Source organism: Prionailurus viverrinus, chromosome D1 (genome assembly GCF_022837055.1).
Source record: "Prionailurus viverrinus isolate Anna chromosome D1, UM_Priviv_1.0, whole genome shotgun sequence".
Taxonomy (NCBI): Eukaryota; Metazoa; Chordata; class Mammalia; order Carnivora; family Felidae; genus Prionailurus; species Prionailurus viverrinus.
Window position 1 is genome coordinate 6,435,552 of NC_062570.1, and position 22,430 is coordinate 6,457,981.

Sequence of the window (22,430 nt, forward strand, 5' to 3'; positions counted from 1 at the left end):
GAGCTACCTGTCAGGGATGTAATAAGAGGGACTCTCTCTGTTGGGCTGGACGCTGGCACCCATGACCTCAAAAGCACCTCCTAAATCTGATTATGCACTTTACACTGAGCTCCCAGGCACTTCTACGTGAATCTGCCAATGTCTAATTCAGCCTGGTACTATTTATGTAATATGTAACTATTATACATCCTTTTGTTGATTTATAATATCTATTCTTATTCTTTCTACTTAATGATGATTCCCTAGGTAATTAATCAATCATCACTTAAAGTAAGTGCCTCCATTCTGTGACCACCTCGGGTTCAATTTAAAAGGCTACTTACAGGTATTCTTTCATTACCTAAGATCAGAATTGAAATTCTTAGTTCAAAAAGGTATGTATACTGAAGAGCCATACAATGGGCATGTGTCCAGGCTCTAAAATAAAATCGCACAGCACACCTAATCAACTCAGAGACGGAAGGCGAGCATGTGCCCCCCCTGTTCTCTCTGTGTACTCACTACTCCGCACTGTGTTTTGGCTTTCAAAGGTATTTGTTTATAGTGTAGGGCGGACACTTTTCATTCCTTTTGAACACTGCCTTCTGAACCCCCTTCCTGTGTTGGGGGCTGTCCTACATTATAAGGCAGAGCCCACCCCCCCACCATAGGAGCTAAAATGCTGATACATCATCCTTGCATTCTGGGCCCATGACCCAGACCGTGCCCTGGGGGCGGCTGTTCCAGACAGCAACACCCCTTGGCCAATGCTGGGGGACAGCAGTGTCTGCTCCAGAGTCTCGACACAGTGGCATCAGAAGTATCTTTACTGGACCAGCTCCGTGTCATCATTTCAAGAGTTATTTTTGGCTATCTAACCTCTAAACCTAGTTCTCTACCCCTCCTGGAGATTCGGTGGGTTACCGTCGGAATAAGTTCCTTTTCTGCTTAAACAGACAGAGCTAGTTTCTGTCCCTTGTGATAATAAGCCCTGACTGTCAGAGGGTGCAAGTCCGTGCTTATGCTGGCGTATCAGTCGGTCACTAGGACCTGCTGAACGCGATGCACTCTGAAAAACACTAATGGAAATGTGTGTTCATTTTCCGAGTACTTCTGGAATAAGGCACCTTGCTTGGCACTGGAGAGGAGAGGCACACGAAGCTGGTATTTTCAAATCAGTGCTATGGGGACAAGCAGGAGGAGACAGGGACACCACTGTCAGAGAAGATGGAGGCAGGTATCATTTTGAGGGTTTACTGATTCTAAAGATTGATTTAGCATGGGGCCAAAGGGTTGGGATAAGAAAGGATGCTTGGGGGTGGGCACCTGGGTGGCTCAATCGGTCATGATCTCATGAGTTTGAGCCCTGCATTGGGCTCTGTGCTGACAGCTCAGAGCTTGGAACCTGCTTTGGATTCTGTCTCCCTCCCTCTCTGTCCCTCCACCCACTCACGCTCTGTCTGTCTGTCTGTCTCTCTCTCTCTCTCTCTCTCTCTCTCTCCCTCTCTCTCTCTCACACACACACACAAATAAACACAATTTAAAAAAGAGAGAAAGAAAGGATTCTTGGGAAAATTCCAAAAGGCAATTTTTTTTCACCTTAACATTTATGAAATTAGGAAACACTGCTAGAATGTGTCATATTTTAATTGCCACTTTTTCTCCTAAACCCATCTACCATATTTCACAAATACAAGATGTCATTGGTATACACTGTTTTTAACCACTAACAAACAAGCTCGGTAAATATTTTTAAATGGCAATGCCTAACACCATACAGAGGCTCTACAGTCGAGGGTGTAAAGTCTCTACAAGAACTAAGTCAGTCATGGAAATGGGTTAGATGCCAAATTCCTGTTTATTTTTGTTGTACTCTCCCAAGGCTGTTGAAGAGTCATAGATTTACCTCTAACTTCTGATATGAACAAAGTCAGGTGTTAATCATCACTGCTTGGCTAGAAAAATGCCTAATATGCTTACAGTGATTCTCAGTTTTGTTGATGGTGCCTTTTTTTTTCTTTTTTTGGTAAGTTTCTATTTGGAAAATGTCAAATACATACAGAAGTAGACAGAATAGTATAATGGATCCTAATACTCATGACCAGTACTGTTTGATTTCTAACCTATTGTCTTTCCACCCCATTTTCTTTTGAAGCATATCCTAGACACCTATCATACCATTTGTAAATATTTGTGTATGTATCTGTAAAATACAATGACTCTTCAAAAACACATAATCACAATAACATTATATTCTGGAAAAATATAGCTATAATTTGTGGCATCTTTTCTTAACAGATTTTGTGTTCATTAATTAGGTTTTAAGCTGTTTTTATCTTTGGAGGTTTTTAAAAAGAAAAACAAATTAAGTCCACTTTAGTGTCCACTGATTTCTTTTTAAGAAATTAATATGATGCTGGTAGGTTATACTGCAGCTCTGAATAGTGTTGATCTCGATTTTTCCATTCTGTAGCTTTTATATGAATGTGTTCTCTAGTTGAGAACTAGAACTGCTGTTCTTGCCATTTCCGAAGCAATCTTCAGAAAAGTCCTATCTACGCCTTTTGTGTTTTCGTCCCTAAAAGGAGGATCCAGAATCACTGTCCAAGTGGCTCGGACATGCTGTTAGATGATTGGCACACCCACACTGAACCCTGCCAGCATTTGTTAACACAAACTCCGTGACTTTCCTGTTGAATGTTTTCAGTGCGTCTTCATCCGTGTCACATCCAGCACTCAAGCTGCAACTTATGGCCTAGTCGGATACTGTTCTAGAAAGAGAATGGGCTTTTTGAATCCCCCCACCTATTGCAGGCAGCTCTCTGGTTCCTTAGTTTCTGGTTCCTTAGTTCCTCTGAAGTCTTAGTTTCTTTTTCTTTTCTTCCTTTTCTTTCTCTCTTTCTCTCTTTTTCTCTATCTCCCTCCCATCTTTCTTTCTTTCTGTATGGATTCACAGAGATTAAGGGCACTGGACCTCAGGAGGCTAGGAGTACCATCTAGTGTATGTCATCTTTAAATTTAAGTTTCTGTTTTTAGCAAAGTAATACCTGTCCCTTAAAAACATCACATAAATATCTGTCAAGTAATGTGTCAGTTCATTTTTCATGGAGACAGCCTTTGTTAAGCCCCCATTCACCATCATTGTGAGAATTCTTTTCCCCTTTCTCAAATATAGGATCTGATTGCTGGGTCCAATGTCTTTCTCATTCTCTACCTTCATTTCGGTAGAATGTTTCCTTTAGAAACTCCTTAAAAGGCATACTTGGGAGGTACATGGAAGGCCTGTGTGTCTGAAATTGACTCCATTCTTTTCTCATCCCTAATATTTTGGCTGGATATAGAAATCTGAACTGGAAAGAGTTTTTTTCTCAGAATTTTTATTCTTGCTTCCATGTTCCCACTGACAAACTGGACACTGATTCTTAGCTCTTTGTGTGTGAACTGTTTGTTTTTATTCCCCCACTGGATACATTTATGTTGTAAAAGTGCATATTGATATGCTTTGGTGAGCATCTTTTGTTGTTTAAGGAGCTGGGTATCCTCTGGGCCCTTTTGATTGAAGATTCAGTTCCTCAGTTCTTGGAATTTCTTGTATTATTTCTTCAATAATTTTTTCACATACTTTTTCACTTTTATTTCTCTCTGGAATATCTGTTGTTTGAATACTGAATCTTTTTATCCCATTTTTCATCTTTTTTGTCAATTTCTTCTCAGCAGATTTCCTCAAATCTGGGAGATTTCCTCAACTTCCATCTCTGTTGCTTAAAAAAAAAAATGCTAAGAACATTTTCTTATTCTCTTAATGTGAATTTTTATTGTTTCTTGTGTCTCTTTCCTGAGTGTAATATCTTTCTAATATCTATGAAAATTAATTATGATGTATTGATTATTTTCTTCTCTTTGCATTGTTTGTTTCTTCCAAATTCCCCCTTTTTTCACTTTTCTTTGAGCCTCTATAATTCAATCAAGTTAGAAACGTTCCCTAATTCTTTGATAATCCCTGGCTGTCCATTCATATTTAAGACTGAGGCTCTAAAATGCTGACTGGAAGCTTTCCATGGGGCTTGTTGGCCATATCGTGTCACAGCAGTCCAGTGAGGGGCTGGTGCTTCACTGGGGGAGATCCATCTGTGTGTTGGGTAATTTCCTGAGGGATAAATCCCCAGTAGCCTGGGGAGAAGCATTATAGCTGCCTCTGACCAGGGAGTTGAGCGGAAGAAGAAGCCTGGATAAATCTCACATTTATCATGCAGACTTTTATTTAGCTCCTTCTATTCAGGATGACCGTTCAATCTCATTTTCTTGTGTCCAGAAGTTCAGAGCCTCTCTAGCTCAACCTCTTCAAGAATAAATCTCACCTCTTCTGACAGAATGGAGCGTGGTTATACTTGCTTTCCAAGAATGGGGAAGGAGCTCTACCTACTCCTTATGAAAAATGCCCACCAAGCCTCCTGTGTTGGCTTCATTCTACACTACCGCTTTTAGAGGAACTGGGCATCACTAACTCCTGAATATGACCAAGAGTCCATATTCTCAATGGTACTGCCTTTGGATCAGTTCCCTGACTGCAGGCTTAATCAGTTAGGCTAAGTAAATTACCATTTGTTCATCCTTTCAGCCTCTAGAAATCTGCTGATATCTCAAGTACGCTCCTACTGCCCTTAGCCTTATGGATTTACACCTTTTGGATATCTTTATTCTCATGTCAGTGGGATTTTGTGGGGGGGGGTGCCATGTTTATTTGTTTACTTACTAAATTTTTTTTTGAGAGAGAGAGTGTGTGTGAGTGGGGGACAGGGGGAGGGAGGGGAAGAGAGAGAGAATATGAATCTCAAGCAGGCTCCACAGTCAGCTTTGAGCCCAATGCAGGGCTCATTCCCATAACTCTGGGATCATGACCTGAGCTGAAATCAGGAGTTGGACACACAGCCGACTGAGCCACTCAGGTGCCCCTTTTTCTGCCATGTTTAAATGGAAGTCCATGACAGAAGCTTTAAGTTAAAAGGGATTATAGATGTAAAATACTGTTAACTACAGCAGCAATAATTGCAGTGAGACAATTCCTACTTAGTAAGGACCTCATGCTGCCTGTGTGAACTTCCATAACGACCATTCTTGTTTGTTGCTCCTCTGAGCCTCTAACCCACAGTAAATCTTAATGCTCTCTTAACCTTCTCATACCACTTTCTTAGCAAAGTATTCCACCTCACACACACTACTATAAATAACATGTACTCCCCCCTAAAAAAGAGAATTTCATATCATTGATCAGAATTTTGCGTCACATCCACAAAAAATCCATAACAATGACATACTGGTCAGGAACCCTTGCCTAAGAGGACAGTCCAGTTTAGTCTGACGTGGCTGAAATGTATTTTCATTTGAGACAGCTCAGAGCTTCTTTTTTTTATGTTTATTTATTTTGACACAGAGAGAGAGAGAAAGAGTGGGAAGAGGGGCAGAGAGAGAGGGAGACACAGAATCCCAAGCAGGCTCCATGCTATCAGTTCAGATCCTGATGTGGGGCTCGATCCCATGAGCTATGAGATCGTGACCTGAGCTGGAATCAAGAGTCGAAGGCTCAACCAACAGAGTTGCCCTGGTGCCCCTGAGACAGTTCAGATCTTCTACACTGACTTCAGAAAGGCCCTAGACTCCATGTGTGAAATCTGCTAGATTTCCTACGCCTGGAGGACAAAGGCTGTATCCTGTTCATTTTGTGTCTCTGGTGCCTAGAAAGAACTGAACATGATAAGTGAACACGTTTGTTGACTAGCAGTTAGAGCCGAGGTCTTTTCCTACCAACTGTGGCTGTCTGGCCTTGGACAAGTGACTTGTTGGATTTGACTGAGGTCCCAAAAGACAAGGTCACCTTGTAGAGGTGAAGAGGAAGGAAGGGGTCAAGAATGGAATACTAGGGAACACTTACACTTAAAAGGCAGAAGAATGTGAAACGGGTGGAACCAGGAGAAGGGGTGATCATGGAAGGCAAAAACAGGCCGCAGCATCACATGAAAGCATATCAACTATGGTAAAGTCAAGGAAACGGAGCTTGGACTAGACAGTGCTCTGCCTTCAATGAAGCATTTCCGTACTCACTCCTTCACTCTTGCTGTAGATGAGGTGTGCTCACGTGTGTGAACGGTGTGTGCTGTGTGTATCGTGGAGGGGCTGTGATAGGCGAAGGGAACCAGAGCCCAGAGCCTATGCAGTAACCAGCTGGAAGCATCTCTGGTGGGTTAAGAAGGATGCGAGTTGCTCCTATGTAATCAACCTCTAACAGATCTTGGAATTACTTAGCCTGGTTTAAGCTGAATAAAAACGTTTGAGTTGGGGAATAAGAATCCTCTGGTGTGATTTGCTGCAGGCCATTCCACCAACCGATGGAATCTTCTGCAGAAACATCATGGCCTGGAATTTGGAAATAAGTAGGTGACTTCCGTCTGACTATTATTTCACCTATCCTGAGACTTTTTTCCCCACTAAGCCACTGAAATCGGGCTGCAGCAAATTAGCAGCATTTTATCCTTCCTTAAGGACACATGACATAATGGCGCATCTTATCCTTTATGGCACTGATGAGATACCACCGGGAAGAATAAAATAATATGTACTCAGCAAACGTTTATCGTCATGCATATTAAGTCATAGCTCTAAAATAAGTTTAAAACTACTTTTTTTCTTAATTTGTTTTACAGTACGAATAGTTGCTGCAGCCCAACCTAATAAGTGACTGGGGTCAGTGACTGCCTTAGGGGCGCAATACCTGTTTGCCTCCAGGCCCCTGGAAATGCCCTAATTCGCTTGGATTTTCCTGTCAAGTGTTTCTAACATATGTCCTCATTGTATTATCATTATATGAAAGAGAAAATTTAATAAAGAGTATCAGTCTAGATTGGCAAAATCATATACATTTAATTTTTACGTAGTCATAAGGTTACCATTCTTTTATTGTGGTTTTATAGAAATTTGACTTTTAGGGGCACCTGGGTGGCTCAGTATGTTGGGCATCCAATTCCTGATTTCAGCTCAGGTCATGATCCCACAGTTCATGGGTTTGAGCCCCGTGTCAGGCTCTGTGCTGACAGCGTGGAGCCTGCTTGGGATCTCTCTCTGCCCCTCCCCTGCTTGCATTCTCTCTCTCCCTCTCTCTCCCTCTCTCTCTGCCCCTCCCTGACTCACACTCACTCTTTCAAGATAAATAAAACTTAAAAAAATTTTTTTTTAATTTAACTTTTAAAACTCAAATAAAGAATTGAGAATGTACAAAATCCACACAAGTATTTTTGTGGAAAAATGAATTAATACCTAGAAGGTATGATTTTGAAATGCCCTTATTCTTTTAAAGATGAAAGACAAGTTTTATCAGTTCTGCTTTCCCAGCCCTTTGCTCCCTCCATGAAAACAGTGCAGACACGCTGGCAACCACAGGGAAAGCCAGAAAATCACTGTACCTTTAAAGCAGATCATCAATATATTTGCAGGCAGCCGTGGATCCTGTGGCTGGCAGGGGCCTCCATTGCTATAAATCACGAAAATAAACCCTGGATGAGTGTTTTATTCCTGAAGAAGTGGAAAGAAAACCTTCCTAGTTGTCATTTTCATGAGTGTCAGCAGAGCACTTTTCAAGCTAAGCAATAGAGGAAGAAAGTTCTGGAATGTGGCCTCAGGGAGAATGTTATGCATGAGCGTTATACCTCTAACGTGGCATGCTGGACAGCATGTGTGAAATGTAATCTGAAAGATTTGTCACTTTTCCAGGGTGGTGAATTTTCATATTGCTTGCTCTCTCTCATCTGCATACCTGTAATAAAGTAAAAAACTGCACGTTATACATGTTTCAAATGCTCAAAAATAGCCTTAGAAATTTTTCTTTCCTTTCTCTTCCCTCCCCTGCCAATCCTCGCGCCCCCTCCCCCACCTCCCTTCCCATTCCACATGGTGACTATGTTCTATCCTCTGAAGACTGACTCCCTCATCTGTCTAGGGCTCCCTCGCACTGACACAGTGCTTCTCAGGACTTGACAAGTAGGAAGCGTGATGGAAACTTAGCCACTACCTGAACTTGCTAATTCAGACCTATTTATTCACCTCATTTGGGTGTGATACTTGGCCCACCAGATTTAAGAAGACTGACCTCCACGTCCTTGTGTTTTGTGGGTGGGCTCAGCCAGAGCCCAGCCCCACAAACGGCAGGTGGCTTAGCAGCCACTCCTTATCCCCAGCCCTCACTGCCCTTGCCTGTGATCCCACAGAGACGTGCCTGTTCGGGAGCAATTCTGAAGTGGTTATATCTTAAAACCAGCTGAGCTTCAAACCCTTCTCCTCCGCTTACCTTCCCCACCTAGACATACAGGTCTTCCGCCAAAGCGGAAGAAAGGGTGGAAAAGAGGGGCCCGTATCTCTTTCTGCCAGAGTCCCAAATCTCTCCTTGACTGATGGAGGGATGTCACCACCGTGATTTCATTGGACTTCAGCAGAGCACAAGTAGCACACTCTGAGACCATTCAAGAGGGAAATGGAAATTTCCCCATAGGTTAAGATCATTTACTTGGAGTTTATTATTGTCATCAGGAAAATTTTCTCAACTACTTTTAGAAAATATGTAAAGTGACATAATATAATAAGGACACAGAATAAATGGAATTGAACCAAATTAACCTTAGGCTTTCTTCTGATACCCAAAGTGGCTTTTGATCAATCGTATTTTTAGGGGAGAAAACTATAAAACTTAGTATTTCTGGACCTTACCGTCCAATGTGCCATTGTTTTCTTCTCTCATCTGAAATGAGAAGAAAAGCTCAAAGTGAGGAAATGAAATCAGTGGCAAATGATTTCCATACCGCTGACCTTGAACTTATCATCTGCAGGGTTCAAGTGGGGGATATCCCCCCTCCCTCCAATGCTAAATGGACTTTTTTTTCACTACTGATAAAAAGAAACTTTGTCTTTTAAATCCACTCTGGGTTGGGGGGAAGGGTAGCGGAATGTGTCTTCATCTCCTGATTATAATGACATATTTTGAGATTGACCCGTTTGATTGATTTTTTTTCTCCTTAGTTGTGTTGTAGCGTGAAAAGAAAACAACAAGAAGCAGTTAGGGAACTCTAAAGGGGAATGGAACTTATTTTGTTTTTCAGTGACATCAAGAAAACTCGTTTAAGTTAGTATATACCTCCTGGGTAGATTTGGAATATTTTACCAACCATTACACAGATTTTTATGTGCAGCAAAAAACAAACAGTAAACAAATATTTTCATCTTTAAGGTGGAAACTAAAACATACAGAGGTAGACCGAAAGCAAACCAAGAGAAAATGCTGATTTGAGGACCGTGTCTCACTGATCAATAACTCAAAGAATAATTTGGGGAGAGTGAAATCACCACAGCAATGGCAGTCTGGCCCGAGCTTGCATTTCGTTGGATTTTCCCCAAGGGAGCACTAGGTTGACTTTGAGGGGAAGGGTACTTTTACTGCTAGTTACTTCAGAATTATACTACCAAGGATTCAGATGTCCTTGGAAATGTGGTCTCAGGAAAGACTATAAAACCCACCCTTTGGGGCTCTGTTGTGTAACTTCCCATAAAAGGTTCTCATTGGGAAACTTTCAGATCTGCAGTGTATTTGCCTCAGGAAAGGAAACAGGGTGGTTTTTAGTGCAGGAGTGACCCTTATATTCAAGAGTCCCCTAGCTCACTCCCAGAGGAACACTAAGTTTTCATGTGCAAATGGACATCCAGGCCTTGATTATCCCCAGCTCTGCACTTTAGCTGGAATTGAATGTGCTGTTCATTTCTTTCAATCTTAAGTCAGTCCAGAATTTTCCCTCCGTGGTTTCCAGAGGCAGCGCAGGGGAGTGATTAATAGCGTCTCAGGAGCCACGCTGCGGGGTTGGGAATCCCAGCTCTGCCAGTAAGTAGTAGCTGTGTGACCACGGAAAGCTGCTTCACCTCTGTGTGCCTCCACTTTCCCAACTGTAAAATGGAGACACTATTATTCACTGCATAGAGTGACTGTGAGGTAAGCTGATACAAACAAAGCTCCTCGAATACTGCCTGGTGCACGGTAAGCACTTGGTAAATGTGAGCCAGCCACAAGACTTTACGCTGACATTACATTTTTAAATTAAATTTTATTTCTTAAATGTGTTCCATACAACATTTAAAAAAAACAAACTAGGATGACCCCAAATTAGGGAAATTATTGAGAGTGGAGCACTGTTTACTTTGTGGATTGTCTTTTATTTACACATAAATATGAGTCCATAAGCATTTTGGGTTGTTATAGGGGATTCAGTCAGTTAGAATTTGAAGGCTACATATGTCGTTTTTTTTTGTCTCATGTAGGGATTATGACTTTAAAGAAAGTGTTTCTGTTCCCTCTAGTTGAGTGTCTAATTCAGTCCCTGTGATACTCAATAGAGAGGTCGGTTTCTAAGAGGCAGGGTCACCCCGAGGTACTCTACAAAGAGCCCAGGAGGTTTTTCCGCTCAAAGGGCCCGCAGCAGGTTCTTTGATACCAGAAGAGACGATGAGTTTTCAAAGCTGCAGACCACGCCTGCCGTCCCTTTCTTTCCAGCTGGAAAATAAAAGTACAGAGGAACCTAAGCCCACACACAGCACTGAAGTGTCACCTGATCTCTGGAGGTGTTTGATGCACGGGGCACAGTCATCCGATCCCGATCCCTCCCTGCGGAGCGGGTCAGGGCAGTGTCCTCACACTCGTGGAGACGAATCACTGCACGTAAACGGAAGATTAGGAGACTCAGGATTATGGTCATATTGTTTATTTTGGTTTAAAAAAAAATCTAAGGGGTTTTCTTTTTCTTCCAGTGGGGACATTTTTCGTTTATGAGTGCTGTTATGGAATAGTGCTGTTAAAGACATGCATTTCTCTAGAAGGGTGCAGGGTTCATCCCAACAAATCCATACTGAGCCTCCAGTGTGCCAGGCACTGTATCAGGCCTTGGGGCTTCCCTGGGGCCCGAGAGGGGCATGTAGTCCAGAGGGGAAAGAAACACGGAGCACATCACCTCATTACAGGAGGAGAGATTTAAATACAGCAGGTAATTCTGGTGTCCACCTGGTTACACGCCCCTCTCGAGAGGCAGTTTCAGGGAAGAGACGGCACACAGAGCAGTCCCCACACTGTCCTTGCACTCGGGGAAACAGGTGGCATTGGAGCTCACATGTGACCAAAACAGGGCAAACGTTACATAAGTAATACCTGAATAAATCTGAATTAAACAGAAGAGTGAATATCAGTGTTTTTCAATTAGTGAGACGGATACAAACAAGACAAGCGCCTTCATTAATTGAGTGAAGGTCGACAGGCATGTGTGTAAAATACTTGGGAAGTCTCTCCGAGCTGCTGTTTTGTTAGAACGCTGTGCACATCAGAAGCAGCCTCCAAGTCTCCCTGACCTCTCTGGCCCTGTCCAGCGCTCGAAAAAAATGCTGCTTTGGCTACAAAGGAATCGGTTAACTCAGAACCACTCAGGGAAAAGCAACTCAAAAGACATTTTCTTAAATCGCAGTGGCTCAGAGTATCATACTTTGCACGCCAAACTATCTGTTGCACGCTCCTACCATTCGCACAGATTGTCTAGTTAACCGCACATAGGCCATTGGCAAGTGTGCCTCCTTTAAAACAAAGCTGGATTTAAAAAAATAACCAGTAATTTTTTAGATGAAACATTTAACGAGGTTATTGAATGAATACACAGCAAGCAGTGAGTTAAACAGCATTTACATAAGCTTTCCACTCAAAGCCATTTTTGGTGTTTCCTTTTTGGGGGACACATAATTAGAACTAATCGTTGTCTTTGTTTCCTGTTTGGGGGACAGATAATTGGAACTAATTGTTATTTTTCCATCCCTTCACTTTTCCCATCCAACCAGTAAGTCCAGTTGATTCTACCTTCTGAATATTTCCCACTTCTGTGCACTTCTCTCTGCCGCCACTGTCGGTGGCCCAGTTCAGGTCACAACTTGCCAGGATTTATCTAAACAGTCCCTTCAACGTGAATAGACACTTCTCTAAAGAAGACATCCAGATGGCCAACAGACACATGAAAAGATGCTCAACATCGCTCCTCATCAGGGAAATACAAATCAAAACCACACTGAGATACCACCTCATGCCAGTCAGAGTGGCTAAAATGAACAAATCAGGAGACTATAGATGCTGGAAGGATGTGGAGAAACGGGAACCCTCTTGCACTGTTGGTGGGAATGCAAATTGGTGCAGCCGCTCTGGAAAACAGTGTGGAGGTTCCTCAAAAAATTAAAAATAGACCTACCCTATGACCCAGCAATAGCACTGCTAGGAATTTACCCCAGGGATACAGGAGTGCTGATGCATAGGGGCACTTGTACCCCAATGTTTATAGCCCCACTTTCAACAGTAGCCAAATTATGGAAAGAGCCTAAATGTCAATCAACTGATGAATGGATAAAGAAGATGTGTTTTATATATACAATGGAATACTACTTGGCAGTGAGGAAGAATGAAATCTGGCCATTTGCAGCAACATGGATGGAACTGGAAGGTATTATGCTAAGTGAAATAAGTCAGGCAGAGAAAGACAGATACCATACGTTCTCACTCATACGTGGATCCTGAGAAACTTAACAGAAGACCGTGGGGGAGGGGAAGGGGGAAAAAAGTTAAAGAGAGGGAGGGAGGCAAACCATAAGAGACTCTTAAATACTGAGAACAAACTGAGGGTTGATGGGAGGTGAGGGAGAGGGAAAAGTGGGTGATGGGCATTGAGGAGGACACCTGTTGGGATGAGCAGTGGGTGTTGTATGGAAACCAATTTGATAATTATATTTGATATAAAAAATAAATAAAATTTAAAAAGTCCCTTCAGTGATTCTTCACTTGACAAAATGACCTTTTATTTTAGAAGATAATTTAATAAATATTTAATTTATTAGTATTTAATAGAATTTGATAAATAATAAGTAAAATATTAATAGTAATGAGTACCAACTCGTTGAGTGCATGTTATATACCTGTCACTGTGCTAAGCACCTTACATGCTTTGGTTCATTCAATCCTTAGTACAACCATACAAGGTAGTTATTAATTTCTTGCCCCACTTAAGAGGGTGAAAACTAAACCCTGGAGAGGTTAAACAAATCGTCTAAAGTCACTTAGTTAGTGGTAGATCCCAGAGATGAACTCTGTCTCCAAAACTTGTGCTCTTAACCAGCATGCGCATGCTGCCATATTTGCGAATTTTCCCTTATGTGGTAAATCTCCCTTGTAGCATTAAACTATATTGTATTAACCCAGCATGATGCTAGCACATAAAAATTCAAAAGGGTTTTTTTTTTAAATGGATAAATTCAGGAAGACTTATGTAGAGAACAGGAAGCTGAATTATTACAATATTTCACTTATCCCACATCCTTATGACATTTTTTAGATAAACCAGTTTTCTAGGTAACTGAAATTAAACCATTTAAGGATATATTTTTATTTTCACAAAATCTTTCTGAAGTGTATTTCATTCTTTATTTCTTTAGTAGTATGACCATCCTAATATATTACCTTAATGACAAAGAACTATTATTATAAGATACAGATGTTGTATATAGTATTTATTTACTATTTCCTTTTGGGTTGTGGTTGTAATTACCATCTATATGCTGAGGAAGCCCAAATCTTTGTCTCCAACCAGGATTTCTCTCTTGACTTTCAGATCCACATATATCCACACTACCACTTGACCCTGCAAGTTCAAAATGCCCCAAAGACCCCTAAATACACCCAGACCCTCAGATCTGCATCTCCAGAATTCTTCTCTTAGTGAGTCTACTCTCTACGCATAGAGATAGGCATAATGTTTGATGACTCCTTTTCTTTCACTAATATTCCCTAATCAGTACATTAACAAAAGTCCTCTTGATTTTACCTCCTAAATATCGCTCAAATATCATCACATTTCTGTCTCTGTCCATTGCCTTATCCTACCATTATTATCTTTAATGTTAACAACCCTCTAAATGGTGCCCCTATCTATAATTCTACCACAATCTAATTTATTCTCCATACTATTTTTTTTTTAACTAGAAGTCTGATTGTGTCACATCTCAGTTTGAAAACTTTCAATAGTTCACCACTGCTCATGGGATAAGGTTTGAATGTCTTCAATATTGCTTACAAAGCCTTCGATGATTTGAGACTTTCTTGCCTTTCTGTATCTTGTCATCCCTTTTTACCTGTCCCTCTCACCGAGCACAACCAGGTCATATAGAACATTCCCATCTACACATTGTGTATTCTCTTGCTTCTGGGACTTTGCATGTGTTGTCTGGAGAACCCCTGACCCCTCCATCTAAGGTAGATATCTCTCATACTCACGAACACAGCACCTATTTCTGCTTGTAATATTGTGGTTAAGTGCCTATTTGTTTCTCTATATTGTCTTCTCTTCTGCCTCCCTCAAGGCCATTGGGGCTGGAAGATGGAACCCATGCCCCACATGTTCACCTATATCCCTAGTACCTAACTCTGTGTCTAGAGCGGAGTTGGCACTAATATTGTTTAAGTTTTAGTGTAGTATTAGATTTATAGAAAAGTTACGAGGATAGTACAGAGTTCCCTTATACTGGCACCCAGTATTCCCTATTGTTAACATCTTACATTAGTATGATCCATTTGTCACAACTAATGAACCAGTATTAATACCTAATTATTAACTAAAGCCATGCTATTCAGATTTCCTTAGTTTTTTTTTTTTTAAGTTTATTCATTTTTTTTTTTTTTAAAGGCAAGGGGACAGATTCTCTCCTAGAGCTTCCAGAAGAGAACATAGCCTTCTTAATGCCTTGGGGTTTTTTTAGGTTATTTATTTGTTTTGAAAGAGAGGGAGTGCAAGTGGGGAAGGGGCAGAGAGAGAGAGAGAGAGAGAGAGGGTGAGAGAGAATCCCAAGCAGGCTCACACCACCAGTGCAGAGCCCGACGCAGGGCTCAAACTCACTGACTCACAAACCAATGAGACCACGACCTCAGCCAAAGTCAGAGCGTAACTGACTGGGCCAGCTAGGAGCCCCTATGTTTATTCACTTTTTAGTAATCTCTACACCCAACATGGGGATCAACCTCACAACCCTGAGATGGAGAATAACACGCTTTTCTGTCTGAGCCAGCCAGGTGCCCCCACTTTCTTTAGTTTTTAACCTAATGTCCTTTTTCTGTTTCAAGATTCTGTCCAGGATACCACATTACACTTAGCCATGCCTCCTTCGGCACCCCTTGGCCATGACAGTCTCTCAGACTTTCCTTCTTTTTGGTGATCTTGGGGGTTATGATGAGTATTAGTTGGGTATTTTGTGGAGTATCCCTCAGTAAGAATTTGATGTTTCTAGCATGATTAGACCAGGTTGTAAGTTTGGAGGAGGAAGACCACAGAGGTCTTTTTCGTTGCCATTTTCGTTGCATCATATTCAGGGTACATACTATCAACATGACTTGTCACCATGATGTTAACCTTGCCCACCTAGCTGAGGTAGTGTTTGTCAGGTTTCTCTAGTGCAAAGTTACTGGTTTCCTCCCACCCCTACCCCCCAACTTTCCATTTTGTACTCAAGGAGTCACTGTGGCCTGCCTACATTTAAGGGGTTGACAGGCTCCACCTCCTTGAGGGCAGAGTATCTACACAAACTATTTGGAATCCGTTGGTGCAAGAGATCTATATATTCTCCCCAACTTATTTATTCAGTCATTTATTTATATCAGTGTGCAATCATGGGTATTTATTTTATACTTTGGGCAATAATCCAGTATTTTGTTACTTAAGTGGTTCCAGCTTTGGCCATTGGGAGCTTTTCAGTTGGCTCCTGTGTTTATTTGATATATCCTCTATTTCTTTTGAGCACTCCCTTACTTCCTGGCACAAGACATTTCAGGCTCATCTTGAATATTCCTTACCCCAGCCCTAGAATCAGCCATTTCTCCAAGGAGCCCTGGTTCCCTTTATTGTAAACAATATGCACACCCATGATCTGGGCTCTGGGTAAGTACTAACAATTTTTCAGAAAAACTGGATCCATTTTTAGAAACCACAAAAAGCACAAAGACTAATGTATCTTCCCACCACCCAAAATAAGCAAATGTTTTTCTGCTTTGTTTTACCTCAGATCTATGTTAAGAAATAAAACACTTGAAGTTGAAGGTCATTTTCCCCCAGTGGCCTTTTCCCCAGTCCTAAACCCTGCCCTCCCCTCCCAGAAGCAACCACAATCTTAAGCTGATGTGCAGACACTTTTTTTTCAAGCATTCATGGAACAGCTACAGAAGCATATGTATTAAAGAAAAACCTGGCTCTTCTTCGGTCTGAGCTGCCCACATTCCCAGACTGTCCTGGCCGGTCGTTGTGTCTCTGCCCTCAGCCACCATCTGTACACTCAGCTCCTTGCCTGCCTGGCCGGGGCAGCTGGGGCTCCGCTTGTCTCTTCTCTCTGTGGCTTCCAGCCACTCTCTTATCTGGTCTGTACCTTTCTGTCTCATCCTGACTTGAAACTGTGCTTCCTCCTTGTGGGGGGAAGAAAACCAATACTCTGCAGACTTTGTGAAAGGAAACTGGAAACTTGAAATGGCTAGACAAATAGAAAATCTCACGGTTTCGTTCACAGTGCAAAAAAAAAAAAAAAAGCAAAACAGGGCCGGGGACATAGGATTGATTTATTTGGAGGGCTTGGCTCTTTAACATCTGATTTTTAGCTTAAAGACATTACCAGTTGCTTCTAATTATTTTCAAGTTGTACTTCTGGAAGGCTGACATTGCCAGATTTAAGATTACCAAATATCTGGAAATTAGGATAATTATGGATAATATGATTCTAAAAAAATTAGGATAATTAGGAAAAGATTCTTCATTTCTATTTTTCTTACAAATACTGTTCTTCAGAATATAGGAACAGGGACACCTGGCTGGCTCAGTCAGTAGAGCACCCAACTCAGGGTTGTGAGCTCAAGTCCCACACTGGGCGTGGAGCCTACTTAAAAAAAAGTAAAAATAAGATAAATTTTTAAAATACAGGAACAATACCCAAAATAGAGAAAAATCTTACTATTGAAGAGATTGTTTATGAAACTAATTATTTCCCCATCAAGGGACTTACAATGAAAGGCTAATTATGTCATTACAAAGTAAAAGTCTTTGGCCATGATCTCCATCCACCAAACTGGATTGCTATGTGAGCAGTTCAGTTGATAACGTTCTGGGTGCTTTCTGTCTGCTTACTATGGTAAGCAGAAATCTCAGGTTTGGGATTTCTAGCTCCATTAATAGTAAATATATTAAATTTGTTCCCACAGCTGACACTTACGCTGACAAAGGCAAATTCGGAAGCAGCTCCTTGAGGACAGTGTGGATAACACCTAATCAAAACCGGCACAATGAAGCACTTCCTGCGGTAAGTATTTATGGTTCCCTGGTTGAGCTCTCTAAAATGGAGAAACTTCCTTCCCAATTAGGATAATATTCCTGTTCACCATTTGGGATCCTATATCCAGGTCTCTTAGGATTGCATCAAACAGTATTGTATTTTGGCTAAGAATAATTTGGTCACAGGTTCCTCGGCTACCCCGTCTGCAAACCGATACGACGGAGCACTTAGCAGCAGGACGTGACACAAGACTGTAAGCCAGCACAGGCGTCAAAGCCTGGGGCAGGTGTGCTTTGGACGACCTGGATGCCATGTATCTCTAAAGCATTTAGGATGACTTTTGAGGGATTAATAGCCAAGTAGTCAATATAATTTGTATAGAAATATTTTCCTGAGAAAAAGTAATTTTGAATATCCCTTAATTTAAATTTTGGTTGGCTGGCCATCCATGCGGGCAGTTTCAAATGTTCCTTTTTGGTTATAAAAAAAAATATTCTAAGCTTTTGTTCCTCCTGACTCCTGATGCCTCTGAAATCTACATTAACCATTGGTTCCCTCAAGATTGTGGTGTATAGAGTAACATTTATGCTGGTGCGTTGTGAGGTGATACTGTTTTGTTTTGAAAGCCATTTGGCTGGACCTATGATTATAATTATTTTTACGAGTATTTAACTGCCATTCACAATCTAATGAAATTCCCAGAGAAATTTTACGTCTTATTAAAATATGACAAAATAGTCTCCAAAGTTATTCTGGCCCCCAAAGTTAGAAAGCAGTACACACTTCCCAGAAGATTGAGTTTCTTTTCCCCAAAATGGGCTACCTCTATTACACTTTCTGGGCCCTGGTGGGCTTAATTCTTTGAGAAAATGGTTTCTTCCAGTGGCTGCCATTTACGATTTTCTTTTCCTCACTGATTTTGGTTGCATCACTGTGTCTGGAACACCTACATCACTTTGTGTGCAACTCACTGTTTTGGTGGGGTCTTAGAAGTATGTAAGCTCTCAGGAGGTCACTATTAAACCGTTTACAGGCATTAGGTTTCGACTGACTGTACAGAATAGTCCTCAGCCTGTGTATCTCAGCTGTGCAAAAGGACAGTACTTGAAAAAGCACTAGGACATTGGCCAGCAGAGCACTGACCTGACATGGTTTTGGTTGCCATGGGAATTAACCCACCTGTTTACACATTCACAAAAAATTGGTATTTAGGAATCCCTCCCGAATGTAAACAAGGTGTCTTTTTGTTGTAGAAAGCTTTCGTGTTACACGGAGCTGAGAGGTCAGGAGCTCCTTTTGAAAAGGGGGAGATGATAGTGATGACGCCTGTGGCAAGACTTACAGTACTAGTAGGATTTCCTCTTCAGGCTCTTACTTTAGAAAAACTTGAGCAACCTCAAAACCAGCCATTTCGGGAGAAATGGTAGCACTTGTTTCTGTTAGTTTTAAGCTGAATAGCTGCAACACTGGGTTTAGAAGAGACTGGAGTATTTTACAATTAGTGTTTGAGATTGAGATGTGGCGTGGTAAGAATCTGCTGTAACTTCACACAGGCCCAAGAATAACAGAACTGGCACGTCCCAGTCACTTAGGTGTTCTGATATAAATTCTTCTCTTTTAACAGGACACATATTTTATACATATTACTTGATATCAATTATTTATATGACACTGAAGCTAGGGTAACAGATTACGTATCAAGAAAGAAACTTGAGGATTTCCATTGACCTTTGGTTTTGAAGTCATAAAAGGAAACTCGATCACTGCCGTCCTTAGTTGATCGTTGCTTTTGACCTTCGTTTGTGTTTTTAATGCTTCTTAGTAAGTTATAATGTGTGTGTATTCATTATACGTTGGTGTTTATGGAATCTGGAAGGGCAACAGGGCAAGGAGTAATAACCCTGAATTGCAAACCCTACCGGGTCATTTAGATTGCCTTTTCTCCCCACTGTAGTCCCCTCCCACAGATGTGGTGCAATTTTGACAATCTTTTCACTTGAACCAAAGAGGTTATGTAAGCATAGCCTGAACAAATTAGGCATTTATTCCTGAGCTCAGCAATACATTATGCAGAATAAGGAACTGATTCTGAGAAGAATTCAGCATTATTTAAAAGCCCACAGAGTGGTTAATCTGTCAACCTCTGAGTTGTTCTAGAATGAAACACTTCAGCTATAGCTCCAGAAGAAACGAGGTTAATCTTAAACCGAGCTGTGGAAAAAATGGATTTTAATCCACATATAAGTTACACGGTACCCAACTCCGCTCTTTCTAGCTCACTGCTGCAATCGGATCTATTAATGGTGTACCACTTAGAGCAATACAGAGTGGAGAAAATATTTGATTAAAAAAATACTATATATTAGAAATAAATGCTCCAGGATTAGTATAGCAAGCTGAAGGGTGTATTTTAAATTAAAGTAAGAGTAGATATGGGATAATGGATAAGTAGCCCGTGGTCACTCAGTGACTTTTAGCCATGGTCTGCATTAAAAAAATACGAGGATAAAATGGAAAAGAAAGTGTGTTTATGTGTGATCAGAAAAAGAGGGGGCACTTTTTGAGCCCCAAACAGAACTGAGGCTTAGGGTTTAGTTTACATATTTTATTAACAGGGATGGCTTACTGAAATTATGTTTTTTACAGTAATCAGAACAGTATTAATTTTGAAATTTTCTAATAAAGGGAATCTTTTAAGTTTATTTATTTTGAGGGGAGGAGGGGCAGAGAGAGAGAGGAAGAGAGAGAATCCCAAGCAGGCTCCATGCTGCCAGCACAGAGCCCAATGTGGTGCTCAATCTCAGCAACCGTGGGATCATGACCTAAGCCGAAATCAAGAGTCAGATGCTAAGCCACCCAGGCGCCCCAAGGGAATCTTTTAAGTCACCCATATAAATGATTGCTAACAACTATCCCAGCCTCAGGGTCTCACTTTCTTGGCTGTGGACTTCACTGCGTACCTTCCTTCCTTGGGCAGAAGACAGGGAATGTATTCGTCACGCTCCCACCTTCTTGGGAGAACTTTTTTTTTTTTTAATTTTCTTTTTTTGAGCGTTTATTTATTTTTGGGACAGAGAGAGACAGAGCATGAATGGGGGAGGGGCAGAGAGAGAGGGAGACAGAGAATCGGAAACAGGCTCCAGGCTCTGAGCCATCAGCCCAGAGCCTGACGCGGGGCTCGAACTCACAGACCGTGAGATCGTGACCTGGCTGAAGTCGGACGCTTAACCGACTGCACCACCCAGGCGCCCCAGGAGAACTTTTGAGAAATAAAACAAAGTTACACCCAAGTCCTGACTGTAAAGCAACTGAGGGGAACAAAGAGTATTTTGCTGCCGTCATTAGGTAAATAAAGGCTCCCAATTAGCAAAAAATACTGTAAATTGGTTTAAGTCATTCACATTTGATTAGTATCTCCGTCCACTGATTCATTTAGTGAGCACATACTGCTAATAATTCCAGTACTGTAACACATTTTTAATTCTTACTTTCTCTTTATTACAATTGTAATAAAGTACGAATCGCTATCCCATAGTACAGAGCAGGGCAAGAAGGCTTCGCAAGGTGAAGTACCTCATCCAGGGGCACACAGGTATTTGAACGAGGCCCGCCTGACCTCAAAGCTGTTTCTCATCGTTTCTGCAGAGTCCTCATGTTTGCCTGTGGTGAGGCATTGTGGGGGATATGACAGAAAACACGAGGTGGCCTCTGCTCTAAAGGAACCTACCACTTGCTAGGGAGAATGTGCTAGGCCCATGGACACAGAAGTCACAAGTAAGGAGGACTGTGATCGCCGACACGCATGCATGTTACTGTATACATATGTACATAAATATGCACGCACGCATATGACGTGCACACACAAGCACACACACATGTGCACCTACACATACACATATTTTAAATTATTTTGTTCCCTGTGCTAAAACAAAACAGCAACAACAAACTGTTTCCACACCCTTGTTGAAATATGTTAGCCTGAAAGGTGTTCTAGAAAGTTTCCTGTGGGTGAGATTTTCAAGGCCACCCCTTGGGCCACTTCACTTTCATGAAGCTTGTCATCCAGAGCATGAGGCCAGGGACACTCAGTGTCAGTTTGAATTTCACTTCCTTAACTCTTGTATGTTTGTCTTTTGTTCCGAAGTGGGGGGGGGGTGGGGGGTGGGGGGGCGCCCTCATGTTCCCCGTTGTTTTTGCCTCCTTATTAGGATGATCAGGTCAGCAGGGGTGGGCTTTCCCCATCCAGTCTCAGAGGAAGGTACTTTCTCTCCTTTGCCTCTCTAACTAACACTCTGGGCGATTTCTTGGAGAGGACTGTCACACTGTTCTTGTTTTTATGGTCATTTTCCTTACCAGACTGGAAGTTCTTTGTGGACAGGGATGGCATGTGATTTGCAGTGAAACTAAGCTCTTGACTCACATTCCCTTCTTCCCCCTGCCACGCCCTGTCCTGTCCTTCACAGCCGGTCTTCTCATTTTGTATCTGGAAACTACCTTTCAGTGACCATCTGTCATTTTTCCCCCCACCGATTCATTTCCAATCTCTTTCCTGCAACTACTCTAGGTCTTTAACTCAACAGAAATTAATTTATTCATAATACTGAGAACATCCTCTACCCTGCTCCTGACGGTTACTACACATTTTTAAAAATTCTCTTACGCAGTGAATCCATAACAGTAACAGGCCCACTCCTTCTCCCCTCTAGAACATTTTGAGGCCTATTATGGATGATGACTTTCTTGTATTTATAGATTTACTTTTCATTCTCTTTAAAATATTTTTATCTACAATAAAAGTTTATATTTGAGATTATGTTTAAATAGTCTTTTTAGTTTCTTTTTAAAGATGCTTTTTAAATGTCAAAGTATAATGTGTTTGTTGATTGCCTTATAAATAAGTCAATGTAAGTATTCTCCAAACAGAAAAACAAAAAATCTGAATCTTAAAAATAAGTTTTATAAAAAAAATAAATAAGTTTTATAAAATGTATGTATTTAAGCATCAAATTTTTATAGAGTAGTGAGTCATCAATAAATCAAGATAAGCC

The 22,430-nt window shown here is 41.3% G+C and overlaps 2 protein-coding genes and 1 pseudogene across 4 annotated transcripts in view; 1 reads left to right on the forward strand and 2 right to left on the reverse strand.

Moving 5' to 3' along the window:
- ELMOD1 (ELMO domain containing 1) overlaps positions 1-22,430 on the forward strand; it is a 65,298-nt gene that overhangs the window by 7,223 nt on the left and 35,645 nt on the right. For 2 of the 3 annotated variants that reach the window (XM_047823833.1, XM_047823831.1), the window contains one exon: positions 17,312-17,409. In XM_047823833.1, coding sequence (XP_047679789.1) covers positions 17,393-17,409 — 17 coding nt within the window. In that variant the 5' untranslated portion in view covers positions 17,312-17,392. Of the gene's footprint in view, positions 1-6,383; positions 6,408-17,311; positions 17,410-22,430 lie in introns of those variants that run through there. The other variant, XM_047823834.1, reaches the window with a different exon arrangement.
- Positions 1-22,430, reverse strand: part of LOC125176376 (uncharacterized) — an 87,647-nt gene that overhangs the window by 3,453 nt on the left and 61,764 nt on the right. The window contains exons 4-7 of the mRNA XM_047877702.1: positions 10,614-10,717; positions 8,731-8,761; positions 7,677-7,783; positions 7,434-7,501 (exon numbers count right to left, since the gene is read on the reverse strand). Coding sequence (XP_047733658.1) covers positions 7,436-7,501; positions 7,677-7,783; positions 8,731-8,761; positions 10,614-10,717 — 308 coding nt within the window. The 3' untranslated portion in view covers positions 7,434-7,435. The remainder of the gene's footprint in view (positions 1-7,433; positions 7,502-7,676; positions 7,784-8,730; positions 8,762-10,613; positions 10,718-22,430) is intronic.
- On the reverse strand, positions 2,328-3,199 carry LOC125176375 (rRNA N6-adenosine-methyltransferase METTL5-like; annotated as a pseudogene).